This window comes from Chaetomium tenue (genome assembly GCF_020726465.1).
Source record: "Chaetomium tenue strain MPI-SDFR-AT-0079 chromosome Unknown F5144scaffold_8, whole genome shotgun sequence".
In the NCBI taxonomy this organism is placed as follows: Eukaryota; Fungi; Ascomycota; class Sordariomycetes; order Sordariales; family Chaetomiaceae; genus Chaetomium; species Chaetomium tenue.
Genome location: NW_027117336.1, coordinates 272,828 through 292,115, shown reverse-complemented (window position 1 = coordinate 292,115; position 19,288 = coordinate 272,828). Strand labels below are relative to the sequence as shown.

Sequence of the window (19,288 nt, the reverse complement as noted above, 5' to 3'; positions counted from 1 at the left end):
TCGCCTGCTTCCATTCCCTTCCTTATCTTGTTGATTTAACTAATAACTTTCCCTTTTGACCTGTGCCTTGCGAACACTGCTCAGAACCCCGCAAAATCCAATCAACCATCCACGCTTGCTGAGTGAAAGGTGATTTGGGAACACCCGTGTGGCAAACCGGATTTCGCACTACACAGTATATTTCGGCAGGAACCAAGGCATTGCTTCGTGTGGTGTACAAGCGGGACACTGTACTGTGTTAGTCAATTTACTGGGCACGGTTTTCCCCGAAAACATCCTGTCAATCCTCCCTCCCAATCCAAGAAAGCACCCCCGACACACACACACACACCACACCACTTCAGAGCAGCGCATACTTTTTATGCGCCGCCAGATGTTTTACTCATGTCTAACTCGTCCCGTATCCCCGAAAATGCCGCAGCCGCAGATGCTGAAGCGGTGAGTCCCACTCGGGCTGCCGATGCTGGCGACGCTGTATTCTCTCCTCCCAATCCCCAGACGCAGACGCCACCGCCGCCTTGTCCTCCAGCGACGGCTGCACAAGAAGAAGGGTCCGTCTCGTCGGTACCACCACCACCACTACCACAATCACCCCCTGCCGCCCAGCAAGGCACGCCCGGCTCGATTCCCCTGACCGCTCAAGCCACGGGAATCTCTGCCGCGGCCCATGCTGATCCCGTTAAATATGCCCGGGGCCCTGCCGCCCTGCAAAGGCCCCACGGCCCTTCCTTGCTGACCCAGGCTCTTGCAACAGCTCGCGGTATCCCGAGACACAATCACTCCGACCCGACGCACTCTCATCATAAGACACATCCTCCCCACCCCGCTCAGCCCTCGTCTGAGCTCCCAGAATCCCTTAACGACAACAATAAAGATTTCGAGAGTCGAGACTCCCATCACCACCATGGCTCTCGGTCCCATGGCGATGGCGATTCCCTGACAGCACCAGTATCTCCTCGAAAGACGACCATGGCTTCTTCTACCACCACGTCCACCACAGTGGCCGCCCCAGTCTACGGCAGGCTCGACCTCGGCGAAGTCAACTCGATGCTCAGCGGCCACCGCGAGTTCCTGACCAAAACCAAGAGCAGAACAACTGGACCGCCGGAGACACCCGAGAAGGAGCGGCCGGGTCGGTGGAATACCTACTCCGGCGACAAGACCGGCACCTCTTCTCTCGCGTCGTCACGTCTTACCGACTCGCCTGTTGCCTCGCACGATGGAGCCGGCGATGAAAATGGCTTGACGGACGGACGCCCCCAACCCAGAACGTGGAAGACAGATCATCGCGTGTCTATGGGCCCCGAGAAGGCGTGGTCAATTGGTGGTTCGGGAGATTCCGGAGACGGCCAAGACGGGTTGGTCGAGAAATCCATCTCGGAGGTTCTGGCGGGTGTTGAGCACAACAATCGCAGCCGAAAGGCCAGCCACAGCCTACGCTTCTTCAAGGAAGGCCTCCCGGAGGAGAAGGGGAAGCGCAAGGATCAGCGCCCACCACAACCCTCGCGAGAGAAGTCACCTTCAGGGGGGGAACGGCTTGCTGACATTAAGGAGCAATTGGGCGGGGAGACAGCGGAGGCTCAGGCGGTCGGAGACGTCGCGTTGACGATTGAGCGGCAAGACCGGCCCCGTTCCCTTCCGATGCGAACCCCCGAGGTGAAGACTGTCCAAGGTTCGCCAGAGGACTATTTTGCCGTGAAACCCGTCGAGCACGTTGACGTCAAGCCGGAGGTGTCCGAGAGCAAGTCGGGCGAAGAGGAGTCGCAGGAGCCTGATTCGATAGACTCGAGCCATCAGCCTAAGCCGCGGCGAGTGTCCGATCTCAGCATTGGGACGGGAGAGAGCACCGAGGAGGGCGAGGATTCCGGAGAGGAGAAGATCTCGTCAGCCGTGTTTCTGCCACATCAGGCTCCTGAAGAGTCACCGGAACATTCACCAATGCCCGGGATCCCGCAGAGAATTGTGCCCTCGAGGAGGCAATCGCGACACGGTGATTTCCACCCCTGGCTTGTCAAAGCTGACGAGCCCGAGGCCGATCGCGAGCGGGAGAGCCTTAATTTCGAGCATAAGGTCGGGCTAGAAGCTACAGAGTATCCCAGTGTAGCTCCAGAGGTAGCCTCCAGGCAGGTTGAAGAATCCGCCCCTGTTGCCCAACGTGAACCTGCTGCTCTCTCCGCCCGCCTGTCTCGTCCGGTTTCCCAATACCGTGAGGATGCCATCCACGAACATCAATTGTCACCGGAGCAGCCATTGGATGCCATTGAGCTGATTCCTTACAAGCATCAAGTCGGGGGCCATACCACTTTGTGGAGATTCTCCCGCCGTGCTGTCTGCAAGCAATTGAACAATCGTGAAAACGAATTCTACGAAAAGATCGAGAAGTACCATCGCGATCTGCTGGCTTTCTTGCCTAGGTAAGCCCCCCCTAATTTGATTCGTCTGTGGCTGGCAAATGTGCTAACGAAACTTGTCTAGATACATTGGAGTGCTGAATGTCACGTTCCAAAAGCAACCTCGCCGCAAGTCTACCATGAAACGGGATGATTCTGTCGCCGTGGACCGCTCTCGTGCCGCATTGAACGGACCGCCGACGGACCTAAAGAACGGGACAAGCCAGGGCGAAGCAAGTCAGCAGTCTTCTGCGCCGCAGACCCCAGCGCCCCGGGTGATCAGCCAATCGATCAAGCAGTCTTCGGGCCAAATTCCGACCGTAACCTTTGCCGATAATCAACATATCCTGCCGAGAAGCCTTCTCCAGCCGACAAGCAATTCCCCCAGTATACTTGGGCGCTTTAGGAGCGCGTCCGGGTCCATGGTATTCGCTAGGCAGGACGGGCGTCCCGTGAACAGCCGGGTCGATCCGTCGCGCCCGAGCCTCCAGGACCGCCATGCCAATAGCTGGGGTGCTACCACGGTAAACAAGAAATTGAGAAACGAAGTTTTCAATGATGCGTTCCTAAAACAGCCGGTCGCTATCCACCGCCATCGCAAGGGGCACCAACGCGTGGCCCGTCGGGCGCTCCACCAGTCACTCCGGCCATCCGAGTCGGACCCGGGTTCGATTGAACCACGAGAGAAGCGATCCCAATCAGCGGGGCCCGCTCGCGAGCCGCCCGCCATGTTGAACAACGGCTCCCACGCGCACACTCAAAGCGACCTCGGCCAGGCGCCTGGATTTTGTGAGGATGAGGCTGCCCCCACGGATGTGACTGGGACTAGTGCTCCCGAGCCCGAGATCTTGGGACAGTCGCCGGCTCAGAAGAAGAAGCGCCGCTACTCCGGCACCGGTTTGCGTAGGAAGCCGACGGATGTCCGGGAGGGCCGCGGCGACTTGCAGTATTTTGAGGAAGCCGACGATGCGAACTACAAGGGCGACCGCGAGAGCCCTGCGCCTATGGAAGTGTTCCAGGCGTCGCCCGAGCGCGAGCCGGTCCGCGAGGGAGAAGTGGTCGAAGAGCAAGCCCTCGGACCGCCCATCGGCCCGCTCGAGTTTGGCAAGATCCCCCGCCCCATCAACCCCAAGGAAGCCCAAACGCAGCGCGACTCCCGCGTCGAGTACTTCCTCCTCCTCGAAGACCTTACAGCCGGCATGAAGCGCCCTTGCATCATGGACCTCAAGATGGGCACGCGCCAGTACGGCGTGGACGCCAACCCGAAGAAGCAGAAGTCTCAGCAGGGCAAGTGCGCCAAGACGACGTCGCGCGAGCTCGGCGTGCGCGTCTGCGGCCTGCAGGTGTGGGACGCGCAGGCGCAGAACTACGTCTTCAAGGACAAGTACTACGGCCGCGAGCTGAAGAAGGGCGCCGAGTTCCAGGCGGCGCTAACGCGCTTCCTGTACAACGGTGTCGACCGCGCCAGTATCCTCGCCCACATCCCCACCGTCCTCCAAAAGCTTGACGAGCTCGAAGTCATCATCAAGCGGCTGCGCGGGTACCGCTTCTACGCCGCCAGCCTGCTCATGTTCTACGACGGCGACCTCTCCGCCGACAACAACAGTAACAGTAATGGTAATCATGGTGGTAACTACTACGTCGAGGACTCCACCACCGACTTCGCCACCGATACGGAGGAGGCGCCCCGGCGCGCGAGGAAGAACCCGCGCGAGATCGACTTCAAGATGGCCGACTTTGCCAACTGTGTCACGGCGGGTGACCTGTCGGCCCGCGATAGGCCCTGCCCGCCCCGCTATCCGGACGAGCCGGACCGTGGGTTTTTGAGGGGCCTGAGGAGCCTGCGCAAGTATTTTTTGAGGATTCAGAGGGATACCAGGATTGAGTTGGGGCTGGTTTGTCAGATGCGGAATGGTGCCAATGGCAATGGCGGTGGGAGTGTGTTTGAGGGGGAGGTGGATGAGGAGGATGAGGGGTATACGAGTGTGTGAGGCGGGTTTGGGGTTGGGGTTTTGGTGATGGTATATTATTATGTTCTATGTGTTGCTGGGCTCGCTTCTTCAACCTTCAAGCTTGCTTTGCTATGTACTTAGGGACCGGATGGGTGGGAAGCGGTGTCTGGGCGTTGGTGGTTGGGGATTGTTGATGTATTATGTTTTGTTCGAGGTCGGGTAGGTCAGACATACCCTGCATGGTCTATTTATTGAGCGGTGTATTCGTTTCCCGGCTTCGGCTGTCCCCAGCGCAGAGATTGTTCCGTGTGAGGGCGCATGACAGTTAGTTCACGCATGTATCTGGCGTGTGGCGGCTCGGTTCCTAGGGCTAGTCGAGCTTAGTGTGTGCGCAGGAGCTGAAGGGGGATGGTATGCACGAATATGTGTAGTTAGGAGCTAGCGAGACAAAATCAGGTTAGGGATCTCAAGTCAGTTTGCATCGTGCTGAGTACAACTTAAGGTCGACATGCTTCAGTATCGTCCGGGAGTTACGCAAGTATGTACCTTGCTTGTTTATATGTGCCATATGCCGTATGCCCTCCGCATATTCAATACCCCTTGGCTTGAAATTGGTTGTCTTGAATATATTGTTTGTGGTGAAGCAGCTGATTTCCCGTGTTCTCAAGTTCCTCGGGCTTATCCAAACCCCTTTCCATCCCATCTCAACCACCCACACCTGATTCACCGCGCTCCTTCCCGCCCCTCCCCGCCATCCCAACTCTGACCCTTCGGCACTAGATATAGAAGTTCCACGTGCCCAATTGTCACCCACACCCCCAAGTACCGCTACGGGTGCCGCAGCGGTTCCAACTTGGGGTGTTGTGCGGTAAACATCACGGGTTCGAGACGTGGTCTCTCCCAACGAAGTAAAACCCCGCTGGGTTTTCGTAGCCGCCCACCCCTCAGTTGCGTGGTAACTAGGGTTTGGCGGTGAGCTTTTTGTAATTTCTTGTCTATTTATTTTGACTAAATGTGAGTCGAGCAAAGAAATTAATTTACACACTTGGTCCCCAATCTTAGACAAGTATGGTATATATACATCGGCTCAAACTCAAATCCACATACCAAACAAAACCCAACGCCCCTCCTACAACTTCGCCTTCAACTCCGCCACCCTCCTCTCCCCCTCCCCCCTCCTCCTCTCCTCCCCCTCCACCAACACCTTATCCCTCACCTCCCCCTCCTCATGCCCCTCCCTCCCCAGCAACGCCACACTCTCCCGATACATCTCCGCCTTCATCAACCCATAGATCCCCGTCGCGGCCTTCTTTGCCAGCCCCCTCTCCCTCACCAACCCCAACGCCGCCTCCAAACCACCCACCCCATCCACCAGCCCCGCCGCCACCGCCGCCGGCCCGCCATACCGCCGCGCCTCGAGCACTAGGTCGCGGTAGGTGGTGGGCGGGAGTTTCAGTCGGAAGATGCTGCTCATGGCGCCTTTGAGGGGCACGCCGAAGTCGAGCTCGTTGACGCAGGCGAAGCCGCGGGACGGGTTCATGATCCGGTAGTCGTGGTGCATGGCGAGCATGAGGCCGCCGGCGAAGGCGTGGCCGGGGAGGAGGGCGATGGTGGGCATGGGGTAGCTTTTGTTGGAGGTTAGATGGTGTGCTCTGTTGCCGTGGATGGGTGTGTTGTGGGGGGTTGGTGGGGGTGAATGAAGGGGGAGAACGTACGTCAAGAACCGGTGGAAGACCTTGTACAGGATGCCTGGTATAAAGTCCTTGTTGGCGATGGCGTGTTCTAGGTCTAGGCCGTTGGAGTAGAACTTGTCGATGGCGCTGGTCGTGATCACCACGCCGGGCTTGTACCCGCCGAACTCAACCATGTCGAGGGTGTCGAGCAGGGCGTTGCATGACGCCGTCGTCAGCCGGTTGTCGGGCGGCGAACTGATGGTGAGCAAGTAGACGGCCGGCTCAGGCTCGGTGACGGTGATGCTGCCGCCGACGTGGGCGCCTAGCGGAGGGATGGGTATTGTGAAGAGGGTTTTGCCGGCCATGTTGTTTCCGATATTCTTTTATTTTATTTTATTTTTGGTTAGTTTATTGGTATGATTGATCTGTGATAAACCCGAGATGATTGAAACCTCGACTGCAGTTGGTGTTTGTCTGTGTAAGTCACGGTTCGGCTCAACCGCTCAAAGAAACATGGATCCCGTGTTCCAGGTTTACCTCGGCTGCAACCAGGAGCCACTTCCCAACATCGTATCCACATTCTAGTTCCCACGTTGAAATGAGCCTCACGGAATGTTCGGTTGGTTGACACGGCTTTATTGGCCTAATCTGGGGTTACAAAAACGCCATGTGACAGCCAAGTCCGAGCACCCCAGTGCATAGCATAGCCCCAAAACCCCAACCCCGGATTATCCACCACAACTTACATGCACAGTTGTACGGCTCAAGACCAGAAAGACAACTACTAGGTACCCAGGCGGTGGCAACGATGTACGTACCCTTACAAGCTACACTTAATGATACAACCAGGCAACGCATCACCAGACAAGCCCCAACGCCTCGAGTGCCAACTATGACGTGCCCATGCCATCCATGTCTCACTCCCTCATGGAACCTAGGACAACCCCAGCCAGCGCTATCATCCAACTCAATAACACCCCTGTAAGCCTATATAATATCTACCTGAGAACGCAACAATGCATCGTTTTCCTGGCGTCGGTTCAGACCGTGCCCCGTGAAAGCCTATGGCCCACCTAGACAGCTGAGTACCCGCCCCGACTACCCGTGCTTTGCAGCGTGTTCAGTACTTTGCGGATGAGATCCCTCATAAGGTAGGGGACGTCGCGGAGCGTGTCGCCGTGCGGGAGCAGATCCCAGCCACGGGCGCCGTACCGGTTGTAGTTGAGCCACGAGCCGAAGATGAGGTAGGATGCCGTCGCGAGGAAGACCCTGGGCTTGTTAGTGCACTTGAGTTGGGGAAGGAGGAGATCGAAAGACTCACAAGATGACCAACCAGGTAAAGAATCCCCAATGCGAGCTCTCTCCGGCCGGCTCCGGGTTGTCCACCGCCTTATCACACACATGCTTGGTGTACCACGTCAGGTACAGCGTGTCCATTTCCGCGCCATCCTCGCCCGTCTCTCGCTTGTAGCCCTCCCACACGAGCGCCGCGCCGTCCTTCTTGAGCTGCTTCTCGGGCGTGCTCGGGTCCTCGTTGCCATCCCCCTTATCGTCACCCTTATCGTCGTCCTTCTTGTCCCCCTTGTCGTCACCCTTCTTATCACCGTCCTTCCCCCCCTCCTCCGCGCGCCGCCCATTCTTCTTCTTCTCGCCCGGCTCGTACACATCCACGCTCTCCCACTCGTTCTCGGTCCCCTCCAAGTCGGGGTTGCACCTGAACTCGACGACGGTGCGCTGCGCCCGCCCCTGGTACGTGGTGTGGCCCTGCAGCGTCAGCTTCAGGCCCTCCTTCTTGCCGCCCTTCTCCGCCTCGCCGTCCCCCGCTTTCCCCGGCAGCCGCTTCGCGTTCCACGTTATCGCCTTGTGCTCGTCGCCGACCACGATGGGGATGACCTGGTCGATGCCCGCGGACTTGTCTTCCTTGTGGTCCCAGCGGTGTTTGATCGCGCATACTGTGAGGAGAAAGGTCAGCCTGGTGATGCTCTCCCAGTTGTGATTCCTTTCCACTACCAAATCCCACCCTTCCACACCCCACCGCCCCCCCAGCCCCCGGCCCCAAACCCCAGGCCGCAAAGAAGAAGAAGGAAAAAAAAAAAGAAATACGCACCCTGCGTCCCATCAGGACACGCCCCCCCATTCGGCACATCCCCCTTCCTCCTTAGCGGCGCGCACACATCGATCGCATACGTGGTATTATGATACGTCGGGCTGGTATACTCGTGTGTAACAACGACGTGAGGCCCCGCCAGCGCGCGCAGGTCATACTTGTGCTGGTCTTTCCCCTTTTCTTTCCCATTCTCCTTCCCCCCCTCCCCTGATGGTACGAGGATATTGTCGCATGCTAGTGGGGCGGGCGCAGCTGCGGCGGCTGCGGGTGCTGGTGTTGATGGGAGGGTTGTGGGCGCGGTTGCGGTTGCGGTGGGGGAGAGGAGGAGGAGGGCGGCGGCGGCGGGCCACCAGGTTGAGGGTGTCTTCATGGTGATGGGTGTGGGTTTTGGTGTGTTTGGGGGTTGTTGGTGAGTCGGGTTGGGGTATGGGTGCGAAGGAAGGCTCGCTCGCTCTCTCTCGGTTGGGATTATTAAGGGGGCGCTGTCGCGTGTCGAAGTCGGACGGTACGGGTGCGGTAAAAAGAAAGATGCGAAGGGCCGGAAGAGAAGGGAATGATCTAGTTATTAACGCCGGCGCAAGAGCGAACAAAGCAGTGTTTTGGCGCAGTGTTGAAGAATGGAAAGATGACCGCTCGATGCTCGGGAAGTTCCACAAGGAGACTTGTTGGAGCGAGCTCTGCCACTGTTTGGCGTGGCTTCGTTCAGGCTTGGCCGATTCCGTCATCAGCTTCTGGGAGTTACCAGGGTCCGTGCATTCCAAGCTTGCCGGGTCCGCGTATCAGGGGCTGGTCACGTGTGACCTTGAACTCAACCATTCTCCCATAGTCACTTCATTAAATCTTAACGGCCCTCTCAAAACTGGGGCCTTTGCAAAATGAATTGGGGACTAAAATACGCTGAGTCATACAAAGATGAAACACACAACTCCGCATGTTAGAAATAGATCCGGGATTCGAGATCGCGGAGTAAGAAACCCAAGCAAATCAAAGAAAACGCTGAACCCTATCCCAGACCCAGACACCCAGGGTATATATAGGTGAACGAGGGGAAAGAAGAAAGCAAGACCTAAGACCTCGAATGCCCTTGAACTGCCCAATGACAAAAGCTGCCAAACCAAAAAACATCAACCATTCCCGTTCGTTTCATCACCGTGATCCCAACCCCCGTCCTGAACTCCAGGCCCTGGCGCCGCAGGTGCCCAAAAAAGAGAAGAAAAAGGGATATCTTTTAATACACCCCGAATGCAAAATTCTCCTTCCACTTTCAAAATTCGTGCCGCCCTTGATAGACGGTAAAGCCTGCTCTGCATTCCCACATGCCAAACCCAACCCACCCACTCAACCCCAGTCTACCCAGCAGCGAACCCCAAACCCTCAACAACCCCCACACATCAATATAGCCGGAAAGACCCTACATTCCCCCCATCTGTTGCGCCTGCTGCTGCTGCTGCTGCTGCTGTTGCAGGGTAGCCATGTGTTGCTGTACCTGCGCTTGAGGCGTTGGGACCTGGCCTTGGACCGGCAGGCCCAGCCGGCCCTGCTGCATGAGGTTGTACACATGAGTACGCGCTTGCACGCCGCAGTTGCGTTTGAATTCCGCAAGCTGTTCTTCGGGGATCGGCAGGCCGTTGAACTGGGTCGAGAAACGCGGCAGGTTCTTGGTAATCAAGGCGTTGGTAAGGTTGCGTACCTGGCCCTGCACCAGGGGATGGCTGAAGCTTATGTTTTGCGGTTGGGACTGCTGTTGGCCTTGCGGCTGCGGTTGCTGCGTAAGGTGCTGTTGGTTTTGCTGGAGTTGTTGGTGCTGCTGATGCTGTTGATGCTGTTGAGCGGCTGCGGCGGCTGCGGCTTGTTGCTGCTGCTGCTGTTGTTGGGCTAGTTGGAGCTGTTGCATGGCTGCTATCTGAGCTGGTGTCATGCCGCTCATGGCCATCATGTTTTGGCCTCGGGCGGCCTGCTGAGCAGCCAAGAACTGTCTCTGGGCAACCTGTTGCTGCATCGGCGTCATCTGCCCTAACTGACCCATCTGTGCCACCTGCTGCTGCATGTTACTGAGCTGCTGCGAATATTGCGCGGCTAGTTGGGCTTGTGTCGGCTGGTTCATCATCTGGCCCCCTCTTTGTTGCTGCTGCTGCTGCAGTAACAGTTGCTGTTGCATCATGCGTTGCTGCTGGGCAAGTTGGTGCTGGGCGTTTGGTCCACCGTTCATCATGCCGTTTTGCTGCATTTGTGCCATTTGTTGTTGCTGCTGCATCATACGCTGCTGCTGAGCGATCTGCTGCGCCGTGAACCCAACTGGCACTTGCATCATTCCTTGCGGCGTCATCACCATATTATGCCCCAGCTGAGCGCCCGCCATCATGCCCGGAGGCGGGCTGGCTTGTGTCATGCGTGGGGTTGGCACACCCTGGGGCCGTGAGATGGGCGTGGCGTGTGCCATATTCGGAGTCGCGCTAGGCATCCTCGGTGTCCCGCCCGCGTGGCTCTGCTGGCTTCCGCGCGCCGACATGTTAGGTGCCATTGGCGCGGCCATAGGGTGGCTCTGAACCACCGAAGGCGGCCTCGCCGGGCTCCCTGCCTGCCCCACGTTCGAGTTGGAGTGCTGCATAGCCACTCCCGCCATGCCCATGGGGGACGACGCCGTCTGTGGCGTGTTCTGTCGGACGATCGGGGATGATGCCTGCGGTTGCGAGACCTGAGGGAATCGCGCTTGGTTTTGAGCCATGTTGACGGGCATGTTCACCGGTAGGGGGCTTTGATGCACCGAATGTGCGTGGGGCGTGCCCATGGCTGAGGCGTTCGCATTCTGTTGTGCTTGCGCCTGGGCTTGTGCTTGAGCTTGTGCCTGAGCCTGCGCCTGAGCTTGTGCCTGGGCGTGCGCTTGCGCTTGCGCCTGGACTTGGGCTTGAGCTTGCACCTGGGCCTGATGGGCTTGTGCTTGCACTTGTGCTTGGTGAGCTTGTGCTTGCGCTTGCGCTTGTGCTTGCGCTTGATGAGCGTGGGCTTGGGCCTGTGCTTGAGCGGCTTGCATCCGCCGTTGCTGGTCCCGTTGTTGATCGCGAAGGGCCTGATCTTTTCGCTGACGCTCCAGGTCGGCCTGCTGGGCGGCGAGAAGGGCAGCCTCCTGTTGCTGCTGCTGCTGCTGCTGCTGTTGTTGTTGCTTTTGGAGCTGCAGCTTCCGCTCGTTCTCGGCCTGCTTGACCTTCTCAAGTTCCTTCTTCTCCGCGTGCTCTCGCTTGATGTCGGCGATGAGTTTAAACCGCTCAAATCTCGGTTCCCAAGTCGAAGCACCGGCCTGGCCGTCCCCATCTGGACCATTACCGGCGGCCTGCGCGCCAGCAAGTTTCGAGGATAACCGCTCGTCCATATTCAGCATGAACCGCTCCTGACCGGCAGCTTGCGCTTCGTCGGCCTCCATTTCAGCCACAGTTCGCTTCCGCATCTTGGGTTGGGGCGGCTTTTGCGAGTGATCCGGGTGCGCTTGCTTCTCGAGCAGCGCTATTGTCTCTTCGACATTCTTAGTTGGTTCCAAGTCCAACGGTGCCGTGGTGGCTAGCAAGATCTGGGCTTCCGCCTCGTAGATGTTGCTGGCGTCAAGCTGCATCCGTTCCAGCTTCTGCTTCTTAGTTGGCGGCTGCATGCTCGCGGCGGTCGGTGTGGGCGGTACGGCAGCATGAGGCGTTGGAGGAGGGACGGTCCCATCCGCACGGGCATCGGACGCTCCACGGGGCGTAGCTGCCTTGATGGAAAGATCGGTGTGCAGACTTTGCTGCGTAGGATGAAGCACCGTGGTAAATATCTTGGGTATCGGGGTGCCCTTGCCCTTCTGCCCGTCTGCGGGCGCGCTGGGCGCCGGCATGTTCTCCTTATCCTTTTCTTCGGCCGTCTTTTCTGCGGCCAGGGCGGGGGCACCGGTGGCCGGGAGGTTCTCTTTGGGGTAGGGGACATGGGCCGAAGGAGTGATGTACTGGTTGTAGTTATGGATGGAGAAGGGGGCTGTTTTGCTCGAGGCTGATGCCGGCCGGGCAACATCCCGGGCTTGGGCGACAGACTTGTGGTCGTGAACCTGGACGATTAAGCAACCATCGTAGAAAGGCACCCCGGCTTGGGTGAGTTGATCAAGCATCTCGTGGGGTACTGTCCGAGACCTCAGATGCTCCAGGAATATCCTCATGGGTGAGTGGTACGGAAACATGCCCTCTTGCTTGTCAAAACGGAAGTATGTCTGGTGCAGATGGATGATTAGGGATGGCGGGTGCCCTGCAAATTTTCTCAAGATGTATCTATCGGTGACCACTATGGAGCTACGTGTTAGCAATCCATGACGTATGTATCTCGTGACAGATAGTAATACGAACCATAGGGTGGCGGTTCAGTCGCGAGAGATGATGCGAGATCCGGGGCGATGCTGGCGGATCTGAGGCCAGCGCTTCTTTGACCTCGACCCAATCCCTGCCCCGAAGCATCCTTACGTTGCCGATTGAGTGTGCGCGCGGATGTCGGCGTCGTCCCGCTCGCGGTCGGGGGATTGGAGGGCTGGCCAACAGCCGAAGAGGGGGCGCGCTTAGCCGACATGGAAGGTGAAGGAGATGAACGCGACAGGGCGGCGCCGTTGGTTTGGATGCCTGGTGGGATAGGGCGTTTGATTTTGGTAGGGACGGGGCCCGTCGGGGTTGCGAGAGCGGTGGGCGCCATTGTTTATGGGCCAGCTGCCGCCGGCGGCAGCGAGGTAGGGGAAGATTCAGGATGCTCGGGGTCGCTTCTAGCACCAGATTGAGGTGTTCGCAGCGTGGTTTATCGACCTAGCAAGTACCCGGGCGCCTTCGAAGGCAATACCGGACCTGAGGCCAGTGTTGTTGACTGTCGCGATTGTTGTAACGGCAGATGGGACCCGCAAGTGCGGATGCTTAGTTCGTGGCTGCCGAGGCGTGTTGCGCCAAGCCGAGCTGAGGACAGGCCAAGGCAAATGATACTGAGGTGCGTAAACGGTGGTCGGGGTAAATAGATTGTATATTCGCTGCGATCAATTCCGCAGTCGCTGAAGCAGAAGTTTGGAGCAACGCTGTCGTAGTGCTGTTGTCGACGCGATGATTGCTTGTTGTCTTGGTCGGTCGCTTGATGAGTGATGAGCGCCAGCCCTTTGTGTGTGGGGGGGCGTTTTTGGGCGATCTCACCCCTGTCGACTGGCTGCTATTAACGAGGCGTGTCTTGGCTCAAGAGCCGCATCACGTGATGTGGGCAAAAAAAGCCGAACTCTGGGTGGAGGTACCGACAAAACCTTCGACGAGAGGAACGAAAAGAAAGCGATTCAGAAGCCTAAAGTCTACTTTTTACTTTGCTCAATTTATGTTACTTGACGTATTTTGCTTAGTTTCCTTTATCCCTCTTTCTTTTCTTGATTTCTTTTACTTTTGCCGATCTTCCCGATTTTTGCTACCCTTTCGAGTTCGGCCTTTTTTGGCCAAAGGAAGACTCGGTAAACAATGAACTTATAACAATTAATTGAGGTCGGGAACAATAAGCCAGGTATGAAATTGATTAGGTGTCAAATAGAAGCAATGGATTATTACCGACATTCATATTACCAAGAGTGCAACCCACTACATTGGCGAAGCATTATTCGCAGAGTTTATTTAGGTAGCATGGCATGACCTTTCTTGGAGATTTCACAGTCACACAGAAAGAAACGCCGTCTCAACCCCCTGGTTGGGTTCGGCGGTGTCTTGTCCTGTCCTATGGGTGCTATATACCAAAATATGGAACCAAGGAAAACCACCGTGGGGGAATCAATCATCACCAACCCATACTCATAATCTTCACATCATATCCGCCATCATTGACTTACTTATTCCTTGCCCAACACCCGCCGTGCCCAGTCATCCTGGACCCTCGTTCCGTCCACGACCACCACCCCGCGACCCCTCCCGACGCGGTCCTCTCTATGCCACCACACTTCCTTCTCCTTGCCCGGCTTCTCGGCCTCTGACTCGCTATCCGCGAGCCCGCCATGGCCGCTCTCGGCGCCCACCACCAGGATGATGTCATGCCGAAGCCAAGTCTGCATATTGGTGACGGTACTGCCGTTGTCGCCGGAGAGCGACTCCTGGAGATAGATGATTTCGGGCTGAATGTGGCGCAGGATGTGCGAGTGGCCGTTGCGCGACGTGAAAGTCAGGATCATGCTGTCCTTTTCAACGAGTGCCTGGGCCTGCGAGTAAACGGCGTTGTATGCAGGGTCCGAGGACAACGCACCGATTCTGTCCGGTTGGTTAGCAAAAGCCAAAAAAAAAAAAAAAAAAAAAAAAAAAATATCGGATAAAAAGGAGACGTAAGAGCAGGTGAAACTCACAAGGGGCTCCGGGCTTCCTCAGACGCTTGTGCTTGGGCATGTTCAATGTTGGAAAAGGAGGAGCTGAGCGACGGGGGCGGCAGGGCACTCGTCGCATCCGGGTTGCTATCCTTCAAGTTCGGTGCGTAGATGAGCACATAAAGCTTGATCGCAGAGAAGTCCAGTTGGCGGGGGATGTGAGACAGGATGGACTATTGTCAGGCATTAGCATAGGTCACAATTTGAGAAGTTGGCTTGTCTTGTCGGCACTTACAGCATGCTCGTGAAACCCATCGGCATCGATATCATCCAAGCGGTTGTCAGCCGAAATGACGATGGCAACCTTTTTCCGGCGCTTGTTGACATCCTTGCTCTGAGACGGCGCGGCAGCCCTGTCCTGCTTGGCATCCGCTTCCTCCGACCAGGTCTCGTGGTCGGCATATGCCGACTTGTCCTCCTCTCTAATCGCCGCCAGCGCGCTTCCCACAGCCGCGCCGGCAGCGGTCACACCGGCAGCGACCGTCCTCCTCGCGTTGTCAAAAAACTGTTGGGGGCTCGGGCTACGGCGCAAGGCCGCCCAGCCAGAGCTTGACGACTCTGGCTGCGGCTGCGCGCCGCCGAAGGTGGGGGTCTTGGGGTCGGTGCCGCCGGCGCCCCCGTCTCGGGATGCGCCGTAGGCGGGATTGTCGCCATAGTCAGCGTTATCGTAGTCGAGGTCCTGAAGATCGGCGGGCTGCTCGGTCTCTTGGTTGTCTTCATCTTTGCGCAGGCTCCAGATCCAAGCGGCAACCCCGGCTGTCGCAACCGTCACGGTCACGGCGAGGGGCACCCAGTGGTTCCATACCCCGCGACGGCGGGACGACTCATAGGGCGGCGACATTGACGGCGCAGCGATGGATCATTGCGTTGCCGGCAATAGAAGGGAAGAAGTGTTGTACTTGGCGCGCGCGTGTGTAGGTACCTAGGATGTGCGTCCTGGGTATGTGTTGTGTATGTGTATGCTTGTCTGTGTGGGGGTCTTTCCGTTGGCCGGGTATTGAACAAGTGAAAGCGTTATCGTCAGTAACTCTTCAGCGACCAGAGCAAAAAAAGTTCAATTCTTCGGCAAAGGGCGACAGAGTCTCGGAATCATGTGGCTGGTGTCGGGGGGTTCTGATGGCTGGGGATCAGGTTGTTGATGCACATCCCCAGCCTTCCATAGCCGAGCTCCATTTCCGGGCCAAAACCGAGGCAGATGGTTGGCCGGGCGAGCAAAACAACAGCAGGAGCTGATGCCAAGAAAACTCGCGGCAGGGGACCAGGGTCCAAGGTTGGCACGCCCCGTTTTGCGCGCCCCGCTTTCACCGAGCTCATCTCTTCTTTGAGATGCATGGATATGACGCACGGGCCATTCAACTCTTCGAAAGTGGGATGTGGATTTCTTAGGAAACACTTTCAGTGAGTCAGTCTTCAAAATCAGAGCTTCAGAGAGCGACCACCTTAACAAGTGACATCAATTACACCAACTTTCGGCTTCACTGTCACTGGTGATACGATACGTAGTTTCGTTCTCAAAAAACTATCCTGCTCCGAGTCATAAATCTACCGAAACCGCAGTCAATTCCTCGATAGCGGGGCAGAATCCGTCTTTGCGATGCCCCACGCTGTCAGTATCGCGACCCCGGGCCTCCAGGCTTTGATCCTCTGTGGCCCGGGCAGCTCATTCCCAACTTTCACCTCAAATCCCGATGAGAACCCCAAGGCTCTTCTCCCTATTGCCAACAGGCCAATGGTCTGGTATCCGCTCGAGTTTTGCTACCGGGCAGGGATAACAAGTGAGTGACATATCTTGCTAAGATGTCATGAACCAGTCGAGACCGAATATATCCTTATTATTTCAAACACTGTTTGAATGTTTTGGTCTGACATGACATAGATATCACACTGGTTTGCCCACCTTCGGCTGCAGAGGCTATCACCACTGCTCTGAAGACGAACCCCTTTTTAACCAGTTTGCCTTTTCCTCGACCTGACCTCCTCGCGCCAAAAGATCTGGACCAAAACACAGGGACAGCCGAAATACTTCGCCTTCCTGAATTGCAGGCCGTCGTTACGTCCGATTTCGTAGTGCTCCCCTGTGATCTTGTCTGCGAGTTGGGCGCCGACAAGCTGTTGCAGGCATGGATGGTCAAGTCAGCTAGCCTCGAGGACCTCGTCGGGGATTCGCCATCTGGCGGCCCGCGAAGTGGCGGGCTTGGTGTGTATTACCAAACCAAGACAGCCACGCCCATCAAGGGCGAAGAGACAGATTTTGTGGCGACCATCCCACTACCACCGACCTCGGTCCTCCCTCCGAAGGGCTCCCTGTTCCCCGATATGGCAAAGGTGGTCTACTCCATGCCAACCGATTCTCTCAAGGATGTCGTGGAGGAAAAGAAGGGCTTCCCTGTACGGCACGGGCTGCTTCGCCAACACGCCCGGGTAAGAATACTGACCACCCACCGCGACGCTCACATCTACATCTTCCCGCATTGGGTGATGCAATTCATCAAGGAGAACGAGCGGCTTGAGACTATCGGTGAGGACGTCATCGGATGGTGGGTCAAGGCCGGCTGGCAAAAGGGCCTCTCCACCAAGCTCGGGCTAGACAGCATCCTCCAGCGGCCAGACAGCGGCAGCGCTGACGGGCACGCCAGCCCGAGCGGGCACAACCCCACCAGTACGCGCAAGCTCAGCGCCGACGCACCCAACACAGCCGCCTCGTCCAACAACGGCGACAGCGACAGCCAGTCAGACAACAGTGACGACAAGCACTCCCCCGCCGAAACCGAGGCGCCCATCCCCCCCATGCTCGCCTACATCCACCCGACCGGCCCCTCGGACCCCGTGATCCGGCGCGTCGACACGGCCCAGCTCCTCCTCCAAATCTCACTCCAACTCGCCAAGCTTCCCTCACTCGAAGAGACAGGGCCAGAAAACCCCTCCTCCCCCTTCGCGCACCCGCGCAAGGTGGCGTACCCGGAGGGGGTCAAGTCGCGGACGACCATCACCAAGCAGGACAGCCTGGTGGCGGACAACGTGACGGTGCAGGAGAAGACGTCGATCAAGGAGTGCGTGGTGGGGGCCAACTGCCAGATCGGCGAGGGCGCCAAGCTGTCGCAGTGCCTGCTCATGGACGGCGTCGTGGTCGGCAAAAACTGCAAGCTGACCAAGTGCGTCCTGGGCAAGCGCAGCGAGCTCGGCGACGGCTGCGTGCTGACCGAGTGCGAGGTCCAGGAGAATTTGTTGGTTGAGGCTAAGAGTGAGTTTGTCTCCGGTTACCCCCTTTGGTTCACCTATCCCCTTCCGAGGGCCCTTCTCGTCATTACCTACCTATTTTCTTGGATTGAAATGGCTATGACGCATTGCTTTGTCAAGCACTAGTATTCTAACATACCCCCGCGTGCCACAGCCGAAGCAAAAGACGAAAAGTTCATGTCCTCCTCCGGTCTCGAAGCAACCCAGCAGGAGCTGGACGCTTTCGGGGACGGCGACGGAGCAGACGGCGAGGACGATGACGACGAAGAATCTGACGAGTGAAACCAAATCTGGTAGAACCCAGACTATCTATTGTTAGATGAGCTGAACCTATTCGGCCCGCCATCGTCGAGAAAACAGAAGTCGACCATGTCTGCCACAGCGTTGCATGGTATGGTGGGGGTGTTTGATGTCCAGCGGTTTCAGAGCGTCCCGCTTCTGAGGCTGTACCTGTATGTATGTGCAACAACCCCTGGCGGATGACGGGTAGGGCGTCAGTAGCCATGCCCCAAAATAGGATCCTGCCGCTCTGCATTGCAGACTGCGGTTGCGACGCCTGCCGTGGAAAGAAGCGGCGGAACGTCACTCGCATACTACGTAGCAATCTAGTGGTTTGTGGATGAACCGGCCAGTGATTTTTGGGGCGACTGTTTGCCATGCACTGTACTTGTCCTTCGGTGGGAGCGTGACCACATGAAGCGGTGCATCTTTCGCGCCGGACTTGGGCTACACAGGCGAGAGAAGTCGAGAAAAACAAGGAACACCCCATCACTGGTGCCACACCTGGCAAACCAGGTATGTCGGTACTGGGCAAGCATGTGGGACCCCACCACGGTGCAACGGCGAGGCTCAAAGTTCCCCTTGTTTCTCTCCTTGCCCTGTCCCGGGCCCTGACTTCCTCCCCCACCCCCCCTCAAACCAAGTGGCGATTTGTTTCCATGCGACAGACAAGTGGTTTGCGCGAGTGACGAGGCTCTGGCGGATACCGCGGCCTACGCAAGCCCGGCGATAAGCGGTCAGCGATGGGAGGGGCGACGGCGTCTCAAAATGTGCCAAAGGCACCATTTTGTGGCTTGCATAACGTCGGGAACGGCGCGTGGTGTGCCCTCCTGGCTTGTTTGAGTGGTTTGGGGGTGGGAACCACACCAAGGCGCGACGCGTGCGCAGAAGCGCTCTCCTTCCCACTGCGGGCCCCCGCCGTATCATTCATTTAGCGAAACCAACAAGACTTCGCCATCTTACTGAATGTGGTAGCTCAAATCGCTTAAGTCGGCGAGCGAGGTAACCCGGTCCCGAGGCTGGCCCCGGAATCCGCCCAGGGTGGTGGCCGATAAGGCCGGTGGTATGTACGTGGAACGAGCGCGCCGAGTTCGGACTGTGATCTTTTTGCGCTGTCTGCCCTTGTTTTTCCTCCCCTTTACCCCTGAAGGGGCAGAGGACAAACCCCCATGGGCAAGGGCAGTGCTGTGGCAATTACCGGCCATCTCATATTTAGAAGCTCGGGGTATCCAAACAGAAGTTTCGAAATCAGAATCGCGGGTAGCTTCTCTGTGAGGCTGATC

At 57.4% G+C, this 19,288-nt stretch overlaps 7 protein-coding genes across 7 annotated transcripts; 3 read left to right on the top strand and 4 right to left on the bottom strand.

Annotated features, from left to right (window-relative positions):
* Nucleotides 1-41: 41 nt before the first annotated feature.
* On the top strand, nt 42-4,828 carry F5144DRAFT_542145 (uncharacterized protein). Its single transcript, XM_066787185.1, has 2 exons — nt 42-2,414; nt 2,476-4,828. The coding sequence occupies exons 1-2, from the start codon at nt 385-387 to the stop codon at nt 4,379-4,381; spliced, it is 3,936 nt and encodes a 1,311-aa protein (XP_066638264.1). The 5' UTR covers nt 42-384; the 3' UTR covers nt 4,382-4,828.
* A 643-nt stretch (nt 4,829-5,471) lies between these two features.
* F5144DRAFT_542141 (ClpP/crotonase-like domain-containing protein) lies at nt 5,472-6,637 on the bottom strand (the record flags this gene model as incomplete). The annotated part of the gene is made up of 2 exons (XM_066787184.1): nt 6,058-6,637; nt 5,472-5,967 (listed from the first exon to the last, which is right to left on the bottom strand). Exons 1-2 carry the CDS (start codon nt 6,378-6,380, stop codon nt 5,472-5,474), a joined length of 819 nt encoding a protein of 272 aa, XP_066638263.1. The 5' UTR covers nt 6,381-6,637.
* Nucleotides 6,638-6,980: 343 nt separating this feature from the next.
* Nucleotides 6,981-8,586, bottom strand: F5144DRAFT_400522 (autophagy-related protein 27). The gene is made up of 3 exons (XM_066784820.1): nt 8,123-8,586; nt 7,337-7,967; nt 6,981-7,284 (listed from the first exon to the last, which is right to left on the bottom strand). The coding sequence occupies exons 1-3, from the start codon at nt 8,490-8,492 to the stop codon at nt 7,089-7,091; spliced, it is 1,197 nt and encodes a 398-aa protein (XP_066638262.1). The 5' UTR covers nt 8,493-8,586; the 3' UTR covers nt 6,981-7,088.
* A 947-nt stretch (nt 8,587-9,533) lies between these two features.
* F5144DRAFT_552162 (Spt20 family-domain-containing protein) lies at nt 9,534-12,817 on the bottom strand (the record flags this gene model as incomplete). The annotated part of the gene is made up of 2 exons (XM_066787724.1): nt 9,534-12,382; nt 12,595-12,817. 2 exons carry the CDS (start codon nt 12,815-12,817, stop codon nt 9,534-9,536), a joined length of 3,072 nt encoding a protein of 1,023 aa, XP_066638261.1.
* Nucleotides 12,818-13,775: 958 nt separating this feature from the next.
* On the bottom strand, nt 13,776-15,454 carry F5144DRAFT_400498 (uncharacterized protein). Its single transcript, XM_066784819.1, has 3 exons — nt 14,725-15,454; nt 14,472-14,662; nt 13,776-14,379 (listed from the first exon to the last, which is right to left on the bottom strand). The coding sequence occupies exons 1-3, from the start codon at nt 15,328-15,330 to the stop codon at nt 13,968-13,970; spliced, it is 1,209 nt and encodes a 402-aa protein (XP_066638260.1). The 5' UTR covers nt 15,331-15,454; the 3' UTR covers nt 13,776-13,967.
* On the top strand, nt 15,087-15,751 carry F5144DRAFT_587275 (uncharacterized protein). Its single transcript, XM_066789833.1, has one exon. The coding sequence runs from the start codon at nt 15,417-15,419 to the stop codon at nt 15,720-15,722; it is 306 nt and encodes a 101-aa protein (XP_066638259.1). The 5' UTR covers nt 15,087-15,416; the 3' UTR covers nt 15,723-15,751.
* A 74-nt stretch (nt 15,752-15,825) lies between these two features.
* F5144DRAFT_400468 (nucleotide-diphospho-sugar transferase) lies at nt 15,826-18,096 on the top strand. Its single transcript, XM_066784818.1, has 3 exons — nt 15,826-16,264; nt 16,366-17,730; nt 17,881-18,096. Exons 1-3 carry the CDS (start codon nt 16,084-16,086, stop codon nt 18,006-18,008), a joined length of 1,674 nt encoding a protein of 557 aa, XP_066638258.1. The 5' UTR covers nt 15,826-16,083; the 3' UTR covers nt 18,009-18,096.
* Nucleotides 18,097-19,288: the final 1,192 nt, after the last annotated feature.